This window comes from Corythoichthys intestinalis, chromosome 2, assembly GCF_030265065.1.
Source record: "Corythoichthys intestinalis isolate RoL2023-P3 chromosome 2, ASM3026506v1, whole genome shotgun sequence".
NCBI classification, from domain to species: Eukaryota; Metazoa; Chordata; class Actinopteri; order Syngnathiformes; family Syngnathidae; genus Corythoichthys; species Corythoichthys intestinalis.
The window spans coordinates 71,277,816-71,298,311 of record NC_080396.1 but is presented as its reverse complement, the minus strand read 5'-3'; the positions used below and the strand labels follow the sequence as shown (position 1 = coordinate 71,298,311).

The 20,496-nt window shown below is 38.0% G+C and overlaps 1 protein-coding gene across 3 annotated transcripts; it reads right to left on the bottom strand.

Annotated features, from left to right (window-relative positions):
* Positions 1–3,525: 3,525 nt before the first annotated feature.
* gpr173 (G protein-coupled receptor 173) lies at positions 3,526–15,547 on the bottom strand. 3 transcript variants are annotated; one of them, XM_057830016.1, is made up of 3 exons: positions 14,892–15,547; positions 8,854–9,017; positions 3,526–5,217 (listed from the first exon to the last, which is right to left on the bottom strand). In XM_057830016.1, exons 2-3 carry the CDS (start codon positions 8,901–8,903, stop codon positions 3,930–3,932), a joined length of 1,338 nt encoding a protein of 445 aa, XP_057685999.1. In that variant the 5' UTR covers positions 8,904–9,017; positions 14,892–15,547; the 3' UTR covers positions 3,526–3,929. The 3 variants fall into 3 exon arrangements, with proteins under 3 accessions (XP_057685999.1, XP_057686000.1, XP_057686001.1); XM_057830017.1 differs by lacking the exon at positions 8,854–9,017; XM_057830018.1 differs by lacking the exons at positions 8,854–9,017; positions 14,892–15,547 and adding an exon at positions 14,663–14,843.
* Between the last annotated feature and the right edge of the window lie 4,949 nt (positions 15,548–20,496).

The window sequence follows — 20,496 nt, the reverse complement described above, 5'->3', positions numbered from 1 at the left end:
ACCACGGAGTATTAGAGCAAGTACAAAGTAAGTACAATACAGTACAGTACAGTAAGTACAAAGAAACTAAAGGGGACTACAAGAATAAAATCATAAAGTAATATAAGATTAAAGTCAGAATAAAGTCGCAATATTACGAGATTTCATTTTTTATATGAACTAATAATACGGAATAAAAATTGTTAATACTATGATGGCAAAGTCATAATATTACGAGAATAATGTTGTCATACTGCGAGAAAAATGCCTCAATATGACGAGGAGTCGTAATATTACAGGAATAAAAGTCGTAATATTACAAGATTTGAAATCGTAGTATTAGTACAAGAAAAAAGTCATACTATGACGAGATGAAAGTATTGAGTAATTGCAGTATTAGTATGAGGAAAAAGGCGTAATATGAGATTAAAATTGTCGTACTGATACGAGAATAAAGTTATAAAATTACAAGATGAAAACTGCAGTTTAGTAAAAGAATAAAGTCATAATATCACGAGATCAAAATTATCGTAATGATACGAGAATAAAGTACTATTACGAGATTAAAATCGTAGTATTACTATAAGAAAAAAATTCGTATTATGAGATTAAAGTCATAATATTACAGTGGTGTGAAAAAGTATCTGAACCTTTTGGTATTTCTCACATTTCTGCATTAAATCACCATCAAATGTGATCTGTTCTTTGTCAAAATCACACAGATGAAAAAACAGTCTGCTTTAACTAAAACCACCCAAACATTTATAGGTTTTTATATTTTAATGAGGATAGCATGCAAACGATGACAGAAGGGGACAAATAAGTAAGTGAACCCTAAACCCTACAGAGCAATTGAAACCAATTTTTACCAAACAATTTAAGTCAGGTGTGTGCCCAATCAATGATGAGTGGTTTAAAGCTGCCCTGCCCACTATAAAACACACACCTGGTAAGAATTGTCTTGATGAGAAACATTGTCTGATGTGCATCATGGCTTGGTCAAAAAAACTGTCTGAAGACCTGCGATCAAAGATTGTTGATTTGCATAAAGCTGGGAAAGGATACAAAACCATCTCTAAAAGTCTGGATGTTCATCAATCGACAGTCAGAGAAGTTGTCTACAAATGGAGAGAGTTTAGCACTGTTGCTTCTCTCCCAAGGAGTGACCGTCCACCAAAGGTGACGCCAAAAATTCAGTGCAGAATACTCAGAAAGGTAAAAATGAACCCTAGCGTGTCTGCTAAAGACTTACAGAAATCCATGGCACAGTCCAATATCTCTGCACATATCAATGGTATGTAAATCTATGGCCAAGAATGGTGTTCATGGGAGGACTCCACACAGGAAGCCACTGCTGTCTAAACAAAACAAAAAAAAAAAAAAAAATGTTTCGGGGCTGTTTTGCTCCCTCAGGGCCTGAACAACTTCCATTCATCAATGGAAGAATTAATTCAAAAGTTTATCTGGATGTTTTGCAGGAAAACCTGAGGCCTCCTGGCAAATAGTTGAAGCTAAAAATAGGATCAATGCTGCAACAAGACAATCATCCAAAATGCATAAGTAAATCAACTTCAGAGTGGTACAGAAGAACAAAATACACGTTCTGGAGTGGCCAAGTCAAAATCCAGACTTTGAGATGCTGTGGCATGACCTAAAGACAGTGATTCATGCCAGACATCCCAGGAATCTGATATAACTACAGCAGTTTTGTAGAGAAGAATTGGCCAAGATTAGGCCTGATTGATGCGCCAGACTGATCTGCAGCGTCTGGTTGAAGTTATTGCTGCCAAAAGGGGGAGGCACAAATTATTAAACGTGATTCAACCAAACCTGGTTGATTTACTTATTTTTCCACCTTCTGTCATTGTTTGCATACCATTAAAACATGAAAACCTATAAATGTTTGGGTGGTTTTAGTTGAAGCAGACGCGTTTTTTTTTTTCATCTGTGTGATTTTGACAAAGATCAAATCACATTTGATGGTGATTTTAATGCAGAAATGTGAGGAAATTCCAAAAGGTTCAGATACGTTTTCATACCACTGTATGAGATTACAGTGAAGTAAAAGCTTTAGTACGAGTAAAAAGTCGTAATTTTACGATCTTTGAAGTCATATTATTAGTACCTACAGTAAACATATTAATATTACGAGATTAAAATTGCTGTATTAGTACGACTTGTACCAGTACTACTACTTTTAATATCGTAATATTACGACTTTTTTCATGTACTAATAGTACGACTTATTTCTCATATTATAACTTTTTTTTCTCAGGCTAATACTGTGATTTAAATCTCGTAATATTACGACTTAATCTCGAAGTATTACAACTGGTTTTCTCATAGTAATACTATGACTTTTGAAATTGTAATATTACAACTTTTTTTTTCGTATTAATACTCAACATATGAATATGGCCATTTTTTCTTGGACTCATACTAATACTACAATTTTAATCTCGTAGTATTACGACTTTTTTTTCTCATGTTAGTACTACGACTTTAACCTGTTCGTCCCATTTTTAACTTTCTTTGTTTGGCCCTGATACTCCGTGGTAATAATCCCCTACCCTTTTTATGGTACAAAGAAATGGAACGCATCAGAAATGGAGTCAAGCACGTTAGGTTTCCTGCGGAAAGAAAAGAGTCGCTTCAATGTCCGCGCATCTCCTTGGATTAGCAAGTCCCGCCCACCCGCGTTTTTTGTTGTTGTTTTTTTTGTATTTTTTGTTTTCCCCAATTCTTCACTATGTCTTTTAAATCCGATCCGATGATTTGATCACGCTGGGTTTTTGTGCCCGCTTCAACCCTTCTCCAGTAAGGCAAGGTGATATTAACCCCTTCGTGTCTGAATTGACTTTTTTTTTTTTTTTTAAGCATTGGGGAATACATTCAAATAATCAGCATTTCAACAAAAAACAACAGACTATAGAAAATTACATGGAAAAATAAAATAAATGACAAATAATGATTATAACTGAATTGAAAACTACAACTAAAAATTGGAACATTTTTAATTTTAAAAAAATCCCTCTTAACAAAAAAGATTAAAAAATATAGCTTTTAAAATAAAAATTTTTAAAAATTAAATGATTCTGGGGCAACTATAAAAGGAGTTATTTATGAATAAATTCCTTCTTTTTTTAATTGTTAATTTAATTAAAAATAAATTTATGAAACAAATTTAAAAGCGGGGGAAAAAAACAAAAGGCAGTAAAAAAAAGACAGAAAATTAATCATAAATATTTTTAAATAAAACATTTGAGAAAGAAAAAAAATCTGGAGAAAATATACAATTTATTAATTTTAATTATTAATTTAATTAAGAAGTGTAGAAATATTTGAAACAACAATTTAAAAATAGTTTAAAACAAATGTAATTTTTAAAAATTAAATCAGAATGAATTAAATAAATGTATATGTATATTTATTTAACAGTTTAAAATAAATAAAAATAAATAAAATAAAAATATAGAAAATTCATTAAAAGTTAAATAAATAAATAAATAAAAAGAAATTGAAGAAATATCCTAAATGATTTACAAATAAATAATGCAGACAAACAATTAAAGAAATCAATTTTGGTTAAATTTGACAAATAAAAAATTATTTTGTAACTTTAATTTATTTCTAAATTTTCTATTCAAACTATTTCTTTTTTTGGGGGGGATAATTTTCTCTCTTTTTTGGTGTCTGTTTTCCAATTATTTAAATTATTTATTTATTTAATTAATTTTATCAAGACTATTTTAAAAATATTCCTCCAATGCTTTATATACATTTATTAACTCACTGACGGCGCAAGACGTCTACTAACGATAAACTCATTAACGGGAGACTTCATCTCGTTGACGGTGATAAGACACCGGAGAGTCTGCAAATTCAGGCACGGAGGGGTTCAAAAAGAAAAAACGGCGTCCGTCTCCATTTTTCCAGTCCGAGGAACCTCCTCACATGATGCAGTAGGCCTCGTCTTGGGGTAGATGTTGCTTAGTCCTCCAGTAGGTGGGCAGGTGGGCCCTGAGCACTTTCCTCAGGTCCTCGTTGAGCAGTAGGCAGAAGATGGGGTTGACCCCGGCCTGGGCGAAGCTCATCCAGACGGTGACGGAGAGGTACCGGTGAGGAACGCTGCAGGACTTGACGAAAACCCGCCAGAAGCAGGCGGCCACGTAAGGAGCCCAGAGGAGGAGGAAGAGCAAGGTGACGGCGTAGAACATGCGGCCCAACCTCCTCTCCGACCTGACCTCGTCCATCCCCAGCAGGCGGCGGTGCTGGTTGTGGAGGTTCTGGCGGATGCCCAGCAGGGTGGGCGGCATGGGGCCCCGGCCGAAGCCGGCGATCCAGTTGGCCGCCGCCTGGCCGGTGGCGCCGGGGCCGTGGAAGGTCCAGTTCTGGCTGATGGCCGGCACCAGCTGGACCGGCTTCATCTTGCGGTGGCGGTACTCGAAGAGCAGCAACTTGGCGTAGAAGCCATGCGTGGCCAGCACCACGGCGGCCAGCATCAGCATGAAGCCAAGGGTGTCGTTGGTCTTCAGGTAGCGGTGCTCGAAGATGCACTGGTCCTCGTCGCGGATGAACTTGTAGGTGCCCACGTCGAAGACGGGCGGGAAGGCCATGGCCACTGCCAAGGTCCACACCATGCAGACCACAGCGGCGCAGGTCCAGACGGTCATGCGCTTGGCGTAGAAGCGGTGGTGGGCGATGGCCAGGTAGCGGGTGACGGCCACGCAGAAGAGCATAAAGGCGGCGTGGAAGCAGAAGAGCACCGCCATGAAGGCCACCACCTTGCAGCTCAGGGCGCTGTAGGTCCAGGCCGAGCCGTTGCGGACCGACGCCAGCACGAACGGGAAGCAGGCGGCCGAGCGAGCCGCGTCCGCCAGGCACAGGTCCAGCAGGAAGAAGTAAGGTGCCTTGTGGAGCGTCCGTTCTCGGAGGACCAGCAGAGAAACCGACAGGTTGCCCGCCAGGCTCACGCAAATGATCAGGCCCAGGGAGACCAGCTTCAGGTAGGCCGAGGCGTCCCAGGCCGGGCCGGGGGCGCCCGCCGACGCCCTGGACGGGACGCTCTGGGAGGCCAGGACGGACAAGAGGCCGTCTGCGGAGAAGGTCTGGTTGGCCATGGTGAGGACCTCCTGCCCGGCTTCAAGCTCAGCTGATCCTCGTACGCCCGTCGTCCGCTTTACCGGGAGAAACCTTGTCGACACGTCGTCCCACCTCTTGTGTCCGAAAGCTCGTCGCCTGTGAACAAAAACACACGGGACAGCCGTGTCAATGACGTTGACAATGGTGGATGTCCAATTGTGTGGTGTCCAATTGTCCTTCTCCAAATGAATCTAGTAGACGTCTAATCCATTTGAAATCGATCGGGTGTCTATTGTTGTCAGTGGTATACCCGTAATCAAAAGGAAGTAACTCACGAAGTCCTAAAAATGTATAAAGTGACCCCAGAAAGCCCCAAAATAAACAGGAAGTGACCAATAACAGAAGGCGATCAGGAAATTCCCTAAAATCAACAGGAATTGATTCAAACTATACAAAAAGTAACTAATAGATGCATGAAAACATATAGGAAGTGACCAAGATGCACCAGAAGTCACCCAAAACCAACAAAAAGTGACACTAAATCAACAGGCAATGTCATGGAAATGCCCCAAAATCAAGAATTGATCAATCAAAAGAAAGTGACCCTGAATGCTCCAAAATGTCCATGAAGTGACCCAAAATAAACATTAAGTGACCTCTAACTTTCCCAAAATGAACAGGAAGTGACCGATAAACAGGACGTCACCAGGAAATACCCTCAAATCAACAGGAAATGATCCAAAATGTACAAAAAGTGACCCAGAAATGCCCTAAAACCAAAAGAAAGTGACCAAAAATAAACAGGAAGTGACCTCTAAAGTCCCCAAAATGAACAAGAAATGACCAATAAACAGGAAGTGCCCTAAAATCAACAGGAAATGATCCAAAATGTTCCTAATATGACCCATACATGCTCTAAAACCAACAGAAAGTGACCCAAAAGTAACAGTAATTGACCTCTAAAATCCCCAAAATTCACAGGAAATGACCAATAAACAGGAATGATGAAGAAATGCCCTAAAATCAACAGGAAATGATCCATAATGTACATAATATGACCATTGTTGCTCCAAAACCAATAGAAATCGACCCAAAATAAATAGTAAGTGACCCCTAAATTCCCCAAAATGAACAGGAAGTGACCAGGAAATGCCCAAAAATAGACAGGAAATGATTCAAAATGTACATAAAATGACCCATAGGTGCCCCAAAACCAACAGAAAATGACCCAAAATAAACAGGAATTGACCTCGAAATGCCCCCAAAATGAACAGGAAGTGACAAACCTCAGAAAGCGACTAGGAAATGTCCTAAAATCAACAGGAAATTATCCAAACTATTCAAGAAGTAACTCGTAAATGCTTTAAAATGTATAAGAAGTCACCCAAAACCAACAAAAAGTGACCCTACATCAACACTAAATGGCACATAATTGCCCCCACAAAAATAGGAAATGACCTGGAAATGCCCCAAGATCAACAGGAATTGATAAATCAATAGGAAGTGACCTGGAATGCTCCAAAATGTACAGGAAGTGACTTAAGATTAACAGAATGTGAACCAAAATCAACAGGAAATGGCTCATTAATGCCCCAAATTAAACAGGAAATGACCAGGACTAGCCCCAAAACTAACAGAAAGTGACTCAAAATCAACAGAAGCTCACAAATTCCTCAAAAACAACAGGAAGTGACCTGGAAATGCCCTCTAATCAACAGTACTTGACAAATCAACAAGAAGTGCCCTGGAATGCCCAAAATACATAGGAAGTCGCCTCAAATCAACAGAAAGTGACCCAAAATCAACCGAAAATGGCCCAGAATTGCCCCAAAATCAACAAGGAGGTGACCTCGAAATGCCTCAAATTGAAAAGGAAGTGACCATTAACAGAAAGCTGCCAGGAAATGCCATAACATCATAACAAATGATTCAAACTACACAGGAAGTAACCCATAAATGCTTGAAAATGTATAGGAAGTGACCAAAATGTACCAGAAGTGACCCGAAACAAAGTGACCCTGTCAACAAAAAATGGCCCAGAAATGTTCCAAAATCAATCTGAAGTGACCTGGAAAATGCCCCAAAAGGAACAGGAATTGACAGGAAATGACCACTGTTAAAGAAGTGACCTGGAATGGAAATCCCTAAAATATCGACAGGAAACGGTTGACAGCATGTAAACCATAGGTACAACAAAACAAACAAAAAATGACCTCTAAATGGCTTAAAATGAACATGAAGTTAACAATAAACAGGACGTGACCAGGAAATGCCCTAGAATCAACAGGAAATTATCCAATATGTACAAGAAGTGACCTAGAAATGACCCATAACCAACAAAAAGTGTCCCAAAATAAACGAGAAGTGACCTCTAAATTTCCCGGAATAAACAGGAAGTGATCAATAAACAGGAAGTGACCAGGAAATGAACGAAACTCATCATAAAATGATCCAAAATGTACATAACATGACCCATCGGTGCCCTAAAACCAACAGAAAATGACCCAAATAAATAGAAAGTGCCCTCTAAATTCCCCAAAATGAACAAGAAGTGACCAATAAACAGGAAGTGACATGTAAAGGCCTCAATATGAACAGGAAGTGACTAGGAAATTCCATAAAATCAACAGGAAATGATCCAAAATGTAGATAATATGACCCATAGGTGCCCCAAAAACCAACAGAAAGTGACCAAAAATAAACAGGAAGTGGCATCTAAATGCCCCCAAAATGAACAGGAAATGGCCAATAAACAGGAAGTGACCAGGAAATACCCTGAATTCAACAGGAAATGATCCAAGAAGTGACCTAGAAATACGTCAAAACAACAGGAAGTGACCCAAAATAAACAGGAAGTGACCTCTAAATGCTCCAAAATGCATAGAAGGTGACCAATAAATAGGAAGTGACCAGGAAAAGCCCTAATATCAATAAAAAGTGACCCAAAATTACCAGGAAGTGACCTCTAAATGCCTCAAAATGAACAGGAAATGATCACAAAAAGCCTTAAAATCAACAGCAAATGATCCAAAATGTATATAATACTGTATGATCCATAGGTGCCTCAAAACCAAAAGAAAGTGACCCAAATTACCAGGAAGTGACCTCTAAATGTCCCAAAATGAACAGGAGGTGACCAGGAAATGCCCTAAAAGCAACAGGAAATGATCCAAAATGTACCAGAAGTGACCTAGAAATGCCTCAAAAACAACAGGAAGAGACCCAAAATAAACAGGAAGTGACCTCTAAATGCCCCAAAATGAACAGGAAGTGACCAGGAAATGCCTCAAAAACCAAACAGGAAGTGACCCAAAATAAACAGGAAATGACCACTGAACAGGAAGTGACCAGGAATTTCCCTAAAATCAACAGGAAATGAATCAAATTGAACAAGAAGAGGCCCAAAATATGACATGGAAGAACCTTAGAATGAACAAGGAAGTGACCCAAAAACAACTCATGGCCTGCCTTTGACAACCATAGACATCCGAAGGATTACCCTTGAATGCTCATGTTTGAATGCTATTGACGGCGCTGGATGTCTAATTCATGTTGACCAGGAGGGGCGAGCGGTTCATTCAATGGCCTTCAAGCACTTTAGTCCGGGATGAAATGAGCCGCTCGACGGCTCCTCGGCTCTCTTAGTAATTACCTTTCCCGTTGCTAAGCTACACCAGCTCGCATACTTTGTGCCAGTGTGGGTGTTTGCATGAACGCACGCACGGGTGTAGGTGGTGTTGCTGCAAGGAGGGATGAGATGAGATGAGATGAGACTGGGCATGTCCAACAGACCTAAGTGTTTTTTGGCCACGCCCCTTCCTGCAGCAAACGCCACGTCTCATGGCTCACTTCCTATAGATTTGATCCCACTTCCTATCCATTTTTGGGTTATGGAATCTCATTGGCTGCCATTGATGGTGCGAGATGTCCAATCCATGTGGATTGCCAGGGGCGAACTAAACCAGAAATAAAACATACCAAAAAAAAAAAAAAATCACAATAAAATTGACAATTTACTTGATTTGTTTTAGTTTTACTCATTAATGAATGTTTTTTTTTTTTTTTTTTTTCGGGTTAGGGGTAAATGCAAAAAAGAACAAAAAAAAAAAGAAAACCATGAAAAAAAAATGGAAAAAAACACCCAAAAGATATAAATGGAAAAAGCAAAAAAAAACTGCATTTAAAGGCAAAAAACTACAAAAATCAACCAGAAAAAAAAGGGGGGGGCTGCGAAAACTTGAAACAATTTTGGCAAAACGCACAAAAACTGCAAAAAAAAAAAAAGCAAACCCCAGCCCCTCCCAAAAAATTGCCAAAATTGTAAAAACCACTGAAACCAGAGAAAAAAAAGCATAAAAAATCAGTATAGTCAGTATAGGGCAGTCATTGGCTGCCATTAACGACGCTAGACATCCAAGTAAGTCACAATGGATTGGACGTCTAGCGTTGTCAATGGCAGCCAGTGAATGCCCTGTAAAGACTAATACTAAGTTTCTGGTTTTTCAATTTTTTGGGGTGGGTTTTTGTGTTATTTCCGCGTTTTTGTGGATTTTTTGCAGTTTTTTGCGGTATTGCTGAAATTTTGTTTTTTGCCGTTCTTCTTTGCATTTTTTGGTGTTTTTTTTTTGCAGATTTTCGCAGTTTAGCGTTTTTACTGAATTTTTGCGTTTTTTTTCCCTCAACCGCAAAAAATGGACAATTTAGTTTTATTTGTGTAAGTCATTGGGCACTCATTGGCTCTGCGAGACTTTCAATGCATGTTGACTGGAGTGGTAAAAAACCCGTAAAAACGGGGAAAGACAAAAAAGAAAAATAGTCAAAACTGCAAAAAAAAAAAAAAAAAATCACCCAGAGAATCTGCAAAAATGTGATCAACGGCAACAAGAAAAAACACCACCACAAAAAATAAACAAAAAACAAACAACAACAACAAAAAAACAACTGACAAAAAAAAAAAAGTCTAAAAGTATTCCATGTTTTTTGCGTTCTCGCATTTTCTGGGTGTTTTTTTGTTTTGTTTTGTTTTGTTTTTTCAGTTTTCGAAGTTTGGTGTTTTTACTGGCTTTTGTGGTTTTTTTCCCGATTTTGCAGTTTATTGCCTTTTAAAACAGTTTTTTGCAATTTTCATCAATTCCAAACAAATTGACAATTTAGTTGATATTTTAGTTTAAGTTACTGGGCACTCATTGGTGGCGTAAGACGTCCAATCCATATTGACTGGAGGGCCAAAAAAACCTCTGAAAATGGAGGGGGGCGGGGTCTGCTAAAAAATAGAAAGACTAAAAAACAAAAATAGTCAAAACTGCAAAAAAAAAAAAAAAAACAGTCAAAAGCAAAAACAAAAAAATCACCCAGAAAATCTGTAAAAATGTGAAAAACTGCAAAAAAAAAAAAAAAAAAAAAAATACCACGAGAAAAAACAGGAAAAATCCCCTCCAAAAATAAATAAATAAATAAATAAATCACAGAAAACTGACAAAAAAGACTAACAGTATTCCATGATTTTTTGCGTTTTTGCAATTTGTGGGTGATTTTTATTTATTTATTTTGCAGGGGGGTGGGGGGGTTGTAGTTTTCGAAGTTTGGTGTTTTTACTGGCTTTTGTGGAGTTTTTTTTCTGATTTTGCAGTTTTCATCAACCCCAAATAAATTAAAAATTTAGTTGATATTTTAGTTTAAGTCACTGGACACTCATTTGTGGTCTGAGACGTCCAATCCATGTTGACTGGAGGGGCAAAAAATTAGAAAGACTGCAAAAACAAAAATAGTCAAAACTACAAAAAAAAAAACAACAACAAAAAACAAGCTAAAACAAATAAAAAAATCACCCAGAAAATCTGCAGAAATGTGAAAAACTGCAACAACGAAAAAAGACCACGACTACAAACAGGAAAAATCCCCACCAAAAAAAAAAAAAAATCACTGAAAAATGACCAAAAAAGATGAGCAGTATTCCATGTTTTTTTTTTTTTTTTTTTTGCATTTTCGCAGTTTTTGTTTTTTTGTTTTTTTTTTGTTTGTTTGTTTGGTTGTTTGTGTTTGTGTGGGTTTTTGCAGTTTTCGCAGTTTGGTGTGTTTACTGGCTTCTGTGGGGTTTTATCTGATTTCACAGTATTTTGCATTTTAATGCAGCTATTTGCGTTTGTCATCAACCCCAAAAAATGGACAATTTATTTGATATATTAGTTTAAGTCATTGGGCACTCATTGGTGGCATGTGACGTCCAATCCATGTTGACTGGAGGGGCAAAAAACCCGTGAAAACGGAGGGAAAAAAACTGTTAAAATTACAAAGACTGAAAAACACAAAAATAGTCAAAACTGCAACAACAACAAAAAAAATAGATAAAACAAAAAAAAAAAACAAAAGCAAAAACAAACCCCCTTCCAAAAAACAGGAAAACAAAAACTGACAAATAATTAAAAAACAAAACATAAATCACCTAAAATTGACACAAAAAAAAGTTTTCCAGGTTTTTTTTGCGTTTTTGCAATTTTTCGTCTTTTTTTGTGTTTTTTGTGCAATTTTTGTGGTTTTTCTTTTAGCTTTTTTGCGGTTTTGCCAATTTTTTTCCCCACAATTTTCGCAGTTCGGCATTTTTTGTTGCTTTTTGTGGTTTTTTTTCTTTTGCTGTTTTCGCAGGTTTCTTGCCTTTTTAATGCAGTTTTGTGTGTTTTTTTTTATAGTAAAACCAGAAAAAAACACAAGAAAGTCACCCAAAAAATTTAGTATTTTAATATTTTACTGAAGCTGCCATTGACGGTATGAGACATCCAATCCTTGCTGAATGGGAGATGCAAAAAAACCTTCAAAAACGGAAAGGAAAAAAACCCCGCAAAAAACATGGCAAACTATAGCCAATAATTGCAAAACCATAAAAAACACAAAAACTGCAAAAAACAAATATTGGCTAAACTGAGCAAAACTCGGAAAAAATGACAAACTGTGGGGAAAAAAATAGTAAAAATAGTAAAACTGTACAAAAAAAACACAAAACAGAAACTGCTGTAATTTTGGGTCACTTCCTGTTGATATCGGGTCACTTTCTGTTGATTTGGGGGGCATTTCGGGGTCACTTCCAGTTGATATCAGTCCACTTCCTGTTTTTGAGGCAATTCAGGGTAACTTTCCTGTTGATATACTTTCACTTCCCATTGATTTCGGGGCATGTCGGGGTCACTTCCTGTTGATATCTGCTCACTTCCCGATGATTTGGAGGCATTTTGAGGTCACCTCCTGTTAATAATAGGTCACTTCCTGTTGATTTTGGGGCATTTCAGGGTGTTTCCAGTTAGAGACGGGTCACTTCTGTTTATATCAGGTCACTTCCTGATGATTTAGGGGCACATTTCAGGGTTATTTCCTGTTGATATACATTCACTTCCTGTTCATTTAGGGGCATGCCGGGGTCACTTCCTGTTGATATCAAGTCACTTCCTGATGATTTGGGGACATTTTGGGGTCACTTCCTGTTAATATTAGGCCACTTCCCGTTGACTTGGGGGCATTTCAGAGTGTTTCCATTTAAGGACGGGTCACTTCCTGTTGATTTTGAGGCATTTCGGGGTCATTTCTTGTTTATATAGATTCCCTTCCAGTTGATTTTGGGCATTTCAGGGTCACTTCCTGGTGATATCAGGACACTTCCAGTTGATTTGGGGTCACCTCCTGTAGCTATTCGTTTAGTTCCTTGTTGATATTGGGTCACTTCGTGATGAATTGGAGACATTCCAGGGTGTTTCCAGTTGTTGACGGGTCACCTGCTGTTGATTTTGAGGCATTTCAGGATCACTTCCTGTTGTTATCCGTTTACTTCCTCGTTGATATCAGGTCACTTCCTGTGGATTTTGGGGCATTCCAGGGTGTTCCCAGCTGATGACGGGTGACTTCCTGTTGATTTTGAGGCATTTCAGGGTCATTTCCTCTTTGTATAGATTCCACTCCAGTTGATTTGGGGCATTTCGGGGTCACTTCCCGTTGATATCAGGTCCCTTCCAGTTGATTTGGGGTCAGTACCTGTTGACATCAGTTCACTTCCTGTTGATATCCGGTCACTTCCTGTTGATTTGGGGGCATTACAGGGTGCTTCCAGCTGATGACGGGTCACTTCCTGTTGATTTTGAGACATTTCGGGGTCATTTCCTGTTGGTGTATGTCACTTCTATTGGTTTGGGGGCATTTCAAGGTGTTTCCAGTTGATGACGGATCACTTCCTGTTGATTATAGGTCATTTCCTGTTGATTTTGAGGCATTTCAGGGTTATTTCCTTTTTATATAGATTCCCTTCCTATTTATTTGGGGGCATTTCAGGATCACCTCGCTTTGATATCAGGTCACTTCCAGTTGATTTGTGGTCACTTCCTATTGATATGTTTACTTCTTTGTTGTTATGTCGGGGTCACTTCCTGTTGATATCTGCTCACTTCCCGATGATTTTGAGGCATTTTGAGGTCACCTCCTGTTAATAATAGGTCACTTCCTGTTGATTTGGGGGCATTCCAGGGTGTTTCCAGGTAATGACGGGTCACTTCCTGTTGATTATAGGTCATTCCCTTTTGATTATCAGACATTTCAGGGTCATTTCCTGTTGATGGAGCTTCACTTATGATGACGGCATTTCAGGGTGTTTCCAGTTGATGACGGGTCACTTCCTGTTGATTTTAAGGCATTTCAGGGTCATTTCCTGTTTATATAGATTCCTTCCTATTTATGTGGAGGCATTTTGGGGTCACTTACGTTCATATCAGGTCACTTCCAGTTGATTTGGAGTAACTTCCTGTCGATATCAGTTCACTTCCTGTTGATATCGGGTCACTTCCTGTTGATTTTGAGTCATTTCAGGGTCATTTACTGTTCATATAGATTCCCTTCCTGTTTATTTGCGGGCATTTCAGAGTCACTTTCCATTGATATCAGGTCACTTCTAGTTAATTTGGGGTCACTTTCTATTGATATCAGTTTACGTCCTGTTGATATCGGGTCACTTCCTGTTAATTTGGGGGCATTCCAGGGTGTTTGCACCAGATGACGGGTTACTTCCTGTTAATTTCCAGGCATTTCAGGGTCATTTCCTGTTGGTGTAGCTTCACTTCTGTTGATTTGGGGCTATATCAGGGTCACTTCCTGTTGATTTGGGGGCATTTCACGGTGTTTCCGGCAGATAGCGCATCATTTCCTGTTCATTACAGCTCACTTCCTGTCAATGGAATGACGAATTCGGGCCATTGGAAATGAATGGGAAATTTTGTTCAATGGAAATGTATGGGAAATTTCTCTGTGAATTTTGCTACAAGAAAAAAATTTAATAAAAATAATGCAATGACAATAACCATAAATAATGGGCAATAATAATGATTATAAAGATAATAAATGCGCTTCAATATCCTGATTTTGTTTTATGTTTAAATGGTGTTATTTGGATTAATCACTGTAAGACAATTATGGCCAATCAGCCATTTTTTGGGTGTTAAACGGATTTGGTGTTTGAACTGTGTCGGTGGGTCAAACGTTTTTGGCTGGGAAGAAACATCATTGGGGGGATAAAAGGAATATTATGGATGGTATCTTTTGCATTACATGCAAAACTACCATCAATTATTACCATGATATTATATATCCAATGACCACAAGCGGTAGACGTTTTCATGCTCATCATCAGGGTGGGCCTTCCTGCCTTCCTCCCTCTTCAATGTAGGCCAAGCACACCGACATCCTTTTACCACCTTGACTAAGTACTAATCAACGTATTAGGTCAGGCCCGCGGACGCCAAAAAAGACACAAACAGGTGTCACGACCCGGGCGAATCCACCCACCCACCCACACCACCTACCTTTCATTTCATCTCGCTGCAAAACAACCCAGCAAAAAAACGATCGGGCCTTGGCTTTGTCTCCGCGTCGAAAAAAATCAAGAGCGCACCGTCAAGCCTCATGCCCGGAACACCTGTTATGCATAAATCCATCCGAAGAGACGACATGGGATCAACAGCTGAAGATGCGACGGGAGAAAAGGCGACAAAAATCGGAGCATCGAGCGTGTAAACACAGTCGATCCGTGCTGCATCACGTCGAAAGGGGGGGGGAAGGAGGGTGCACGGGAGATCTCCAGAGGACGAATAAAAAAAGCCAAAGGATCTGCTCGCCTTCATTTATCCCCGGTAATGTCCGATTTTCAATGCCGGGCTCGGGAAAAGGTGCAATTCCAACGGACGCGGATCGGCGAGCCGATCGCTCGGTGCGCGCGCCCATAAATCTCGTTCTCCATCTTTAAGAAGCGACGCGATTCCTTCTTGCACATATTAAACGCAGCCTTTGTTTTGTTGGACGTCGGCCGGCTGGAGGAGGAGGAGGAGAAGAAGAAGAAGAAGACGAGGGAAAAGAAGAACCCCCTCCTCCATGACAGCCGCAAATGACGGTGGGTGGGGGCGGCGCCAAGAGGAAAAGGGATGGATTGAGCCAATTATTCCCAAATAATCCCAATTATGGCCGCTCGCTCGGATGCAGATCGTACATTTGCGTAATCGCTCGGTGGCGTTCGGAGAGGGTGGATTGGGCGGGGCGGAGATGGGCGGGGGGCGGAGATTGGCGGACAGGAGGCGGGGCGATCGCAAGATGCGACCGGAGTGTGGCTAACTAAAGATTAAAAAAAATTAAAAAAAATAGGATTTGAGAATAAAAGTAATCATATTAAGAGATTTAAGCAGTGGGTCTCAACCTTGCTAATGGTACCGAACCCCACAAGTTTCACATGTGGATTCACCTAGCCCTTCGGAATTAGATAATAAAGCAAATCTTTTTTGGGGAAAATTCAAAACCGATATGGCGGAAAACACTGATGTGACTTGAAGTTTCGCTCTGAGACCCCCCATTTAGCCAACTTTCAAAATTGTCCGATATGCATGTGTGATACATCATTGGAAAGCTTAAAATCTCAATTTTCTGGGGGAAGAAAAATTTAGAACAGGAGGCATTTAAAAAAAAAAAAAAAAAAAAGTTTTTTTAAACAGCTAAACGCTATTTGGAGGTGAGAGCATGCGAGAGCAGAATTACAGACACCATGACTTTAAGGAAATATTATTGCGTAGTTACCTTTTTTCGATCCAAAAACTCCATGCAGCATGTATCACTGAATGTCAAGACACAGCTGTAAATGGCCACAGCTGGATTTTGCGGGGATTTTTTAGGTGAAAGACGGTAATATAACAAGGGTCACGATGCAGAAATCACAGACATCAAGGAGTGGTCGAGATTTTCTTTTTCATGTATTTACCATTTTAAACGTTTTTTTTTCTTTTCCTTTTTTTGTTTGGATCGATTATTTATCATCTAAAATATCGGAGAAAATGTGACAGTAATAAAAAAAAATACAATTAAGTGATAGTTATTAGGTAGATATCCCTGACTTTTTTACAGACGCCATTTTTTTCAATGTGACATAATTTGTTTAAAAGTTTAAAATATGCGAGTGAATAATTTCTTAAAGTCTTTTTTTTTTTTTTTTTAACGAAATATGAGACATCAAATAATGATTCTAAGGTAAATACGACAGACATTTTGAATAACAAATATTATTAATTACCTTCGTTTTATGGCTGGGTTGAAACAAAAGCGGTTGCGCGACGTCTGTAAACGGGGGTTTTCAGGGTAAGACGGACAAACTAATAATAGTTTGGGAGTTTAATGCACCATGAATCTGCTATGGCGGCATATAGACATATTGTTCTATCAAACACAAATGTTGTTTTGGTTTAAAATACACCAGTTTCTTTTAAAGAGGAGTGCAACAGCAGAAACTGCATTGTAAGTCTTGTCTGTGTTTTCCGCCATATATCTAAACTAGCAAGCTAATAATTTAACAAATTCCCGTTCAAAATTCTTCTCATAGTGACAGCATGTTTTATAAACAGGTCAAAATTTGAGACCACACTTCCCATAGTAGGTCTGTTGTATTTCCCCATACCAAGTGTGAGTCAACCTTCCACTGAGCAAAGCAGTTCCTCCTTCCATCAGATTGAGGACTAGCAGTTAAAAAAATGGATTAAGCCTGTAAATTGGGAGCAAAACCTAGTCTAAAAAGCAATTTTGCCTAGATTTAATCAGCGTTCGAAAATAGGGCTCTGCATTTCTTTACCTCCACCCGAACCCCTTAGTCTTACTCATCAAACCCCTGGGGTTCGATCGAACCCAGGTTAAGAACCACTGCATTAAAATAATATTACGAGAATAAAGTCACGCGTTGTAATATTACAAGATTAAAATCGTAATATTACAAGATTAAAATTGCAATACTATGAGATTAGAGTCATATTAATAGGAGAATAATATCACACAATGTAATATTACAAGAGTAAAATTGTAATATTATGATATAAAATTGCAATACTATGAGATTAAAGTCATATGTTGTGAAATTATTACATCAAAATCGGAATATTATGAAGAAAAAATTGTAGTTATGAGATTAAAATTGCAATAATATGAGATTAAAATGTTAATCTTACAACAATAGTCATACGTTGTTATACTACAAGAAAAACCGTGTTTTGAGAAAAAAGACATAATATCATAAGAATAAAATTGCAATGCTCTGAGATTAAAGTAGTAATATGAGAATATTATCATATATTGTAATATAATGAGATTAAAGTTGTGGTGTTACAACAAAAAATCATCAAAAGTCGGAACTTTAAGTGATTAAAATTGCAATAATGTGAGATTAAAATTTTAATATTACTAGAGTCATATGTTGTAATACTACGACAAAAATGTACAGTATTATGAGAAAAAGGACATAAAATTACATGAATAAAATTGCAATACAAGAAAAGCAAAAAGGAAAAGAGGAAGAAAAGGAGATTAAATAGGGTGGATTGGCAGTGATTGGAGGAGATTAGAGTAATTCTACGACAATAATATCACGCTTTGCAATAGATTAAAATCGTAATATTACGATATAAATTAAAATGCTATGATATAAAAGTCACATGTTGTATAATTACTAGATTAAAGTCGTAGTACGATGAGGAAAAAGTCGAAATGTTACGAGATTGAAATTGCAATATTATGACATTAAAATTTGAATATTACAAGAATAGTCATATGTTGTTATACTACGAGAAAAAAACTGTATTATGAGGAAAAAATACATAATATTTCAAGATTAAAATTTCAATACTCTGAGATCAAAGTAGTGATATTTTGAGAATAATATCATACCTTGTGGTATCATGAGAATAATTTACATTGTAATATTACGAGATTGAAGTCGTAATATTATGATATAAAATTGCAGTACTATGAGATTAAAATCATGTTGTGAAATTATGATATTAAAGTCGTAATATTAGGAGGAAAAAGTCGTAATGTTATGAGACTAAAATTGCAATATTATGAGATTAAAATGTTAATTTTTACAAAAATAGCCATACGTTGTAATGCTACAAGAAAAAAATAATATATTGAGAATAATATCATACCTTGTAATATTACGAGAATGATATCATACATTGTAATATTACGACATTAGAGTTGTAAATGTTACATTAGATTAAAGTCAAAGTATTACGAGTATCATGTCATATGTTGTAATATTACGAGGATAAGGTTGGAATGTTACGAGATTAATTGCAATATTATGAGATTAAAATGTTAATGTTACAAGAATAAAGTCATACGTTGTAATACTACACAAAAAAACTATTATGAGGAAAAAAAGACAATATTGCGAAAATAATATGCATTTTAATATTAATGATTAAAATCATACTGTGACAAGAAAAAAATCATGAGATTAAAGGCGTAGTATTACGAGGAAAAAGTAATGTTGCGAGATTAAAATTGCATTCTTATGAGATTAAAATTTTAATACAGTATTACAATAATAAAGTCATACGTTGGAATACTACGAGAAAAAAAACACAGTATTATGAGGAAAAAAGCTGTAATATTACGGGAATAAGATTGCAATACTATGAGATTAAAGTCATAGTATTACCAGAATAAAATGTTGTAATATTATGAGAGTAGTCATAATATTATGAGAAAAAAGGGAATATTACAAGAAAAATGTCATAGGGTTATGAGAATCGTCATGCATTGTAATATACTGAGATTAAATTCCTAATATTACGAGAAAAACTTGCTATGTTACGAGATTAAAATTGCAATATTATGAGATTACAATTTTGATATTACAAAAATAAAGTCATGCATGGTAATATACTGCTGGCCAAAAGTATTGGCACCCTGCAATTCTGTCAGATCACGCTCAATTTCTCCCAGAAAATGATTGCAATTACAAATGCTTTGGTAGCGATATCTTCATTTACATTGTTTGCAATGAAAAAACACAAAAAAGAATGAAAAAAAAAAAGAAATCATTATCATTTTACAGAAAACTCCAAAAATGAGCCAGACAAAAGTATTGGCACCCTCAGCCTAATACTTGGAGCACAACCTTTAGACGAAATAACTGCGAACAATGCTACCATGCTCTGCTGGAATTTTAGACCATTCTTCTTTGGCCAACTGGTCCAGTTCTGTTAGATTTGAAGGTTGCCTTCTCCAAATGGTCATTTCAGATCTCTCCACAGGTGTTCTATGGGATTCAAGTCTGGACTCATTGCTGGCCACCCTAGAAGCTTACAGTGCTTTCTCTCAAACCATTTTCTCGTGTGCTTTGAAATGTGTTTTGGGTCATTGTCCTGCTGGAGGACCCATGACCTCCGAGGGAGATCCAGCTTTCTCACAGTGGGCCCTACATTACTGTATGCTGCAAAATTTGTTGGTCTCCAGACTTCATCATGCCATGCACTCGGTCAAGCAGTCCAGTGCCAGAGGTAGCAAAGCAACCCCAAAACATCAGGGAACCTCTGCCATGCTTGACTGTGGGGACCGTGTTCTTTTCTTTGAAGGCCTCATTTTTCCCCCTGTAAACTCTATGCTGATGCCTTTTCCCAAAAAGCTCTACTTTTGTCTCATCTGGCTAGAGAACATTGTTCCAAAACGTTTTTGGCTTTCTCAGGTAAGTTTTGGCAAACTCCAGCCTGGCTTTTTTATGTCTCTGGGTCTAAAGTGGGGTCTTCCTGGGTATCCAACCATAGAATCCCTTTTCATTCAGACGCCGACTGATAGTACGGGTTCACACTGTTGTACCCTCGGACAGCAGGACAGCTTGAACTTGTTTGGATGTTCGTCGAGGTTCTTTATCCACCATCCGCACAAGCTTTCGTTGAAATCTCTCGTCAATTTTTTTTCGCATCCATATATAGGGATGTTAGCCACAGTGCCACGGGCTGTACACTTATTGATGACACTGCGCACGTTAGACACAGGAACATTCAGGTCTTTGGAGATGGACTTGTAGCCTTGAGATTGCCCATGCTTCCTCAAAAGTTTGCTTCTCAAGTCCTCAGACAGTTGTTTGGTCTTCTTTCT

What these genes read in the sequence shown, in the direction of transcription:
- gpr173 (XM_057830016.1), bottom strand. Translation starts at nt 8,903, where the DNA reads ATGAGACGTGGCGTTTGCTGCAGGAAGGGGCGTGGCCAAAAAACACTT. An exon ending in CGTGGCCAAAAAACACTTAG is followed by an intron (nt 5,218 to 8,853) that starts GTCTGTTGGACA and finishes TTTTGTTCACAG; the next exon opens with GCGACGAGCTTTCGGACACA.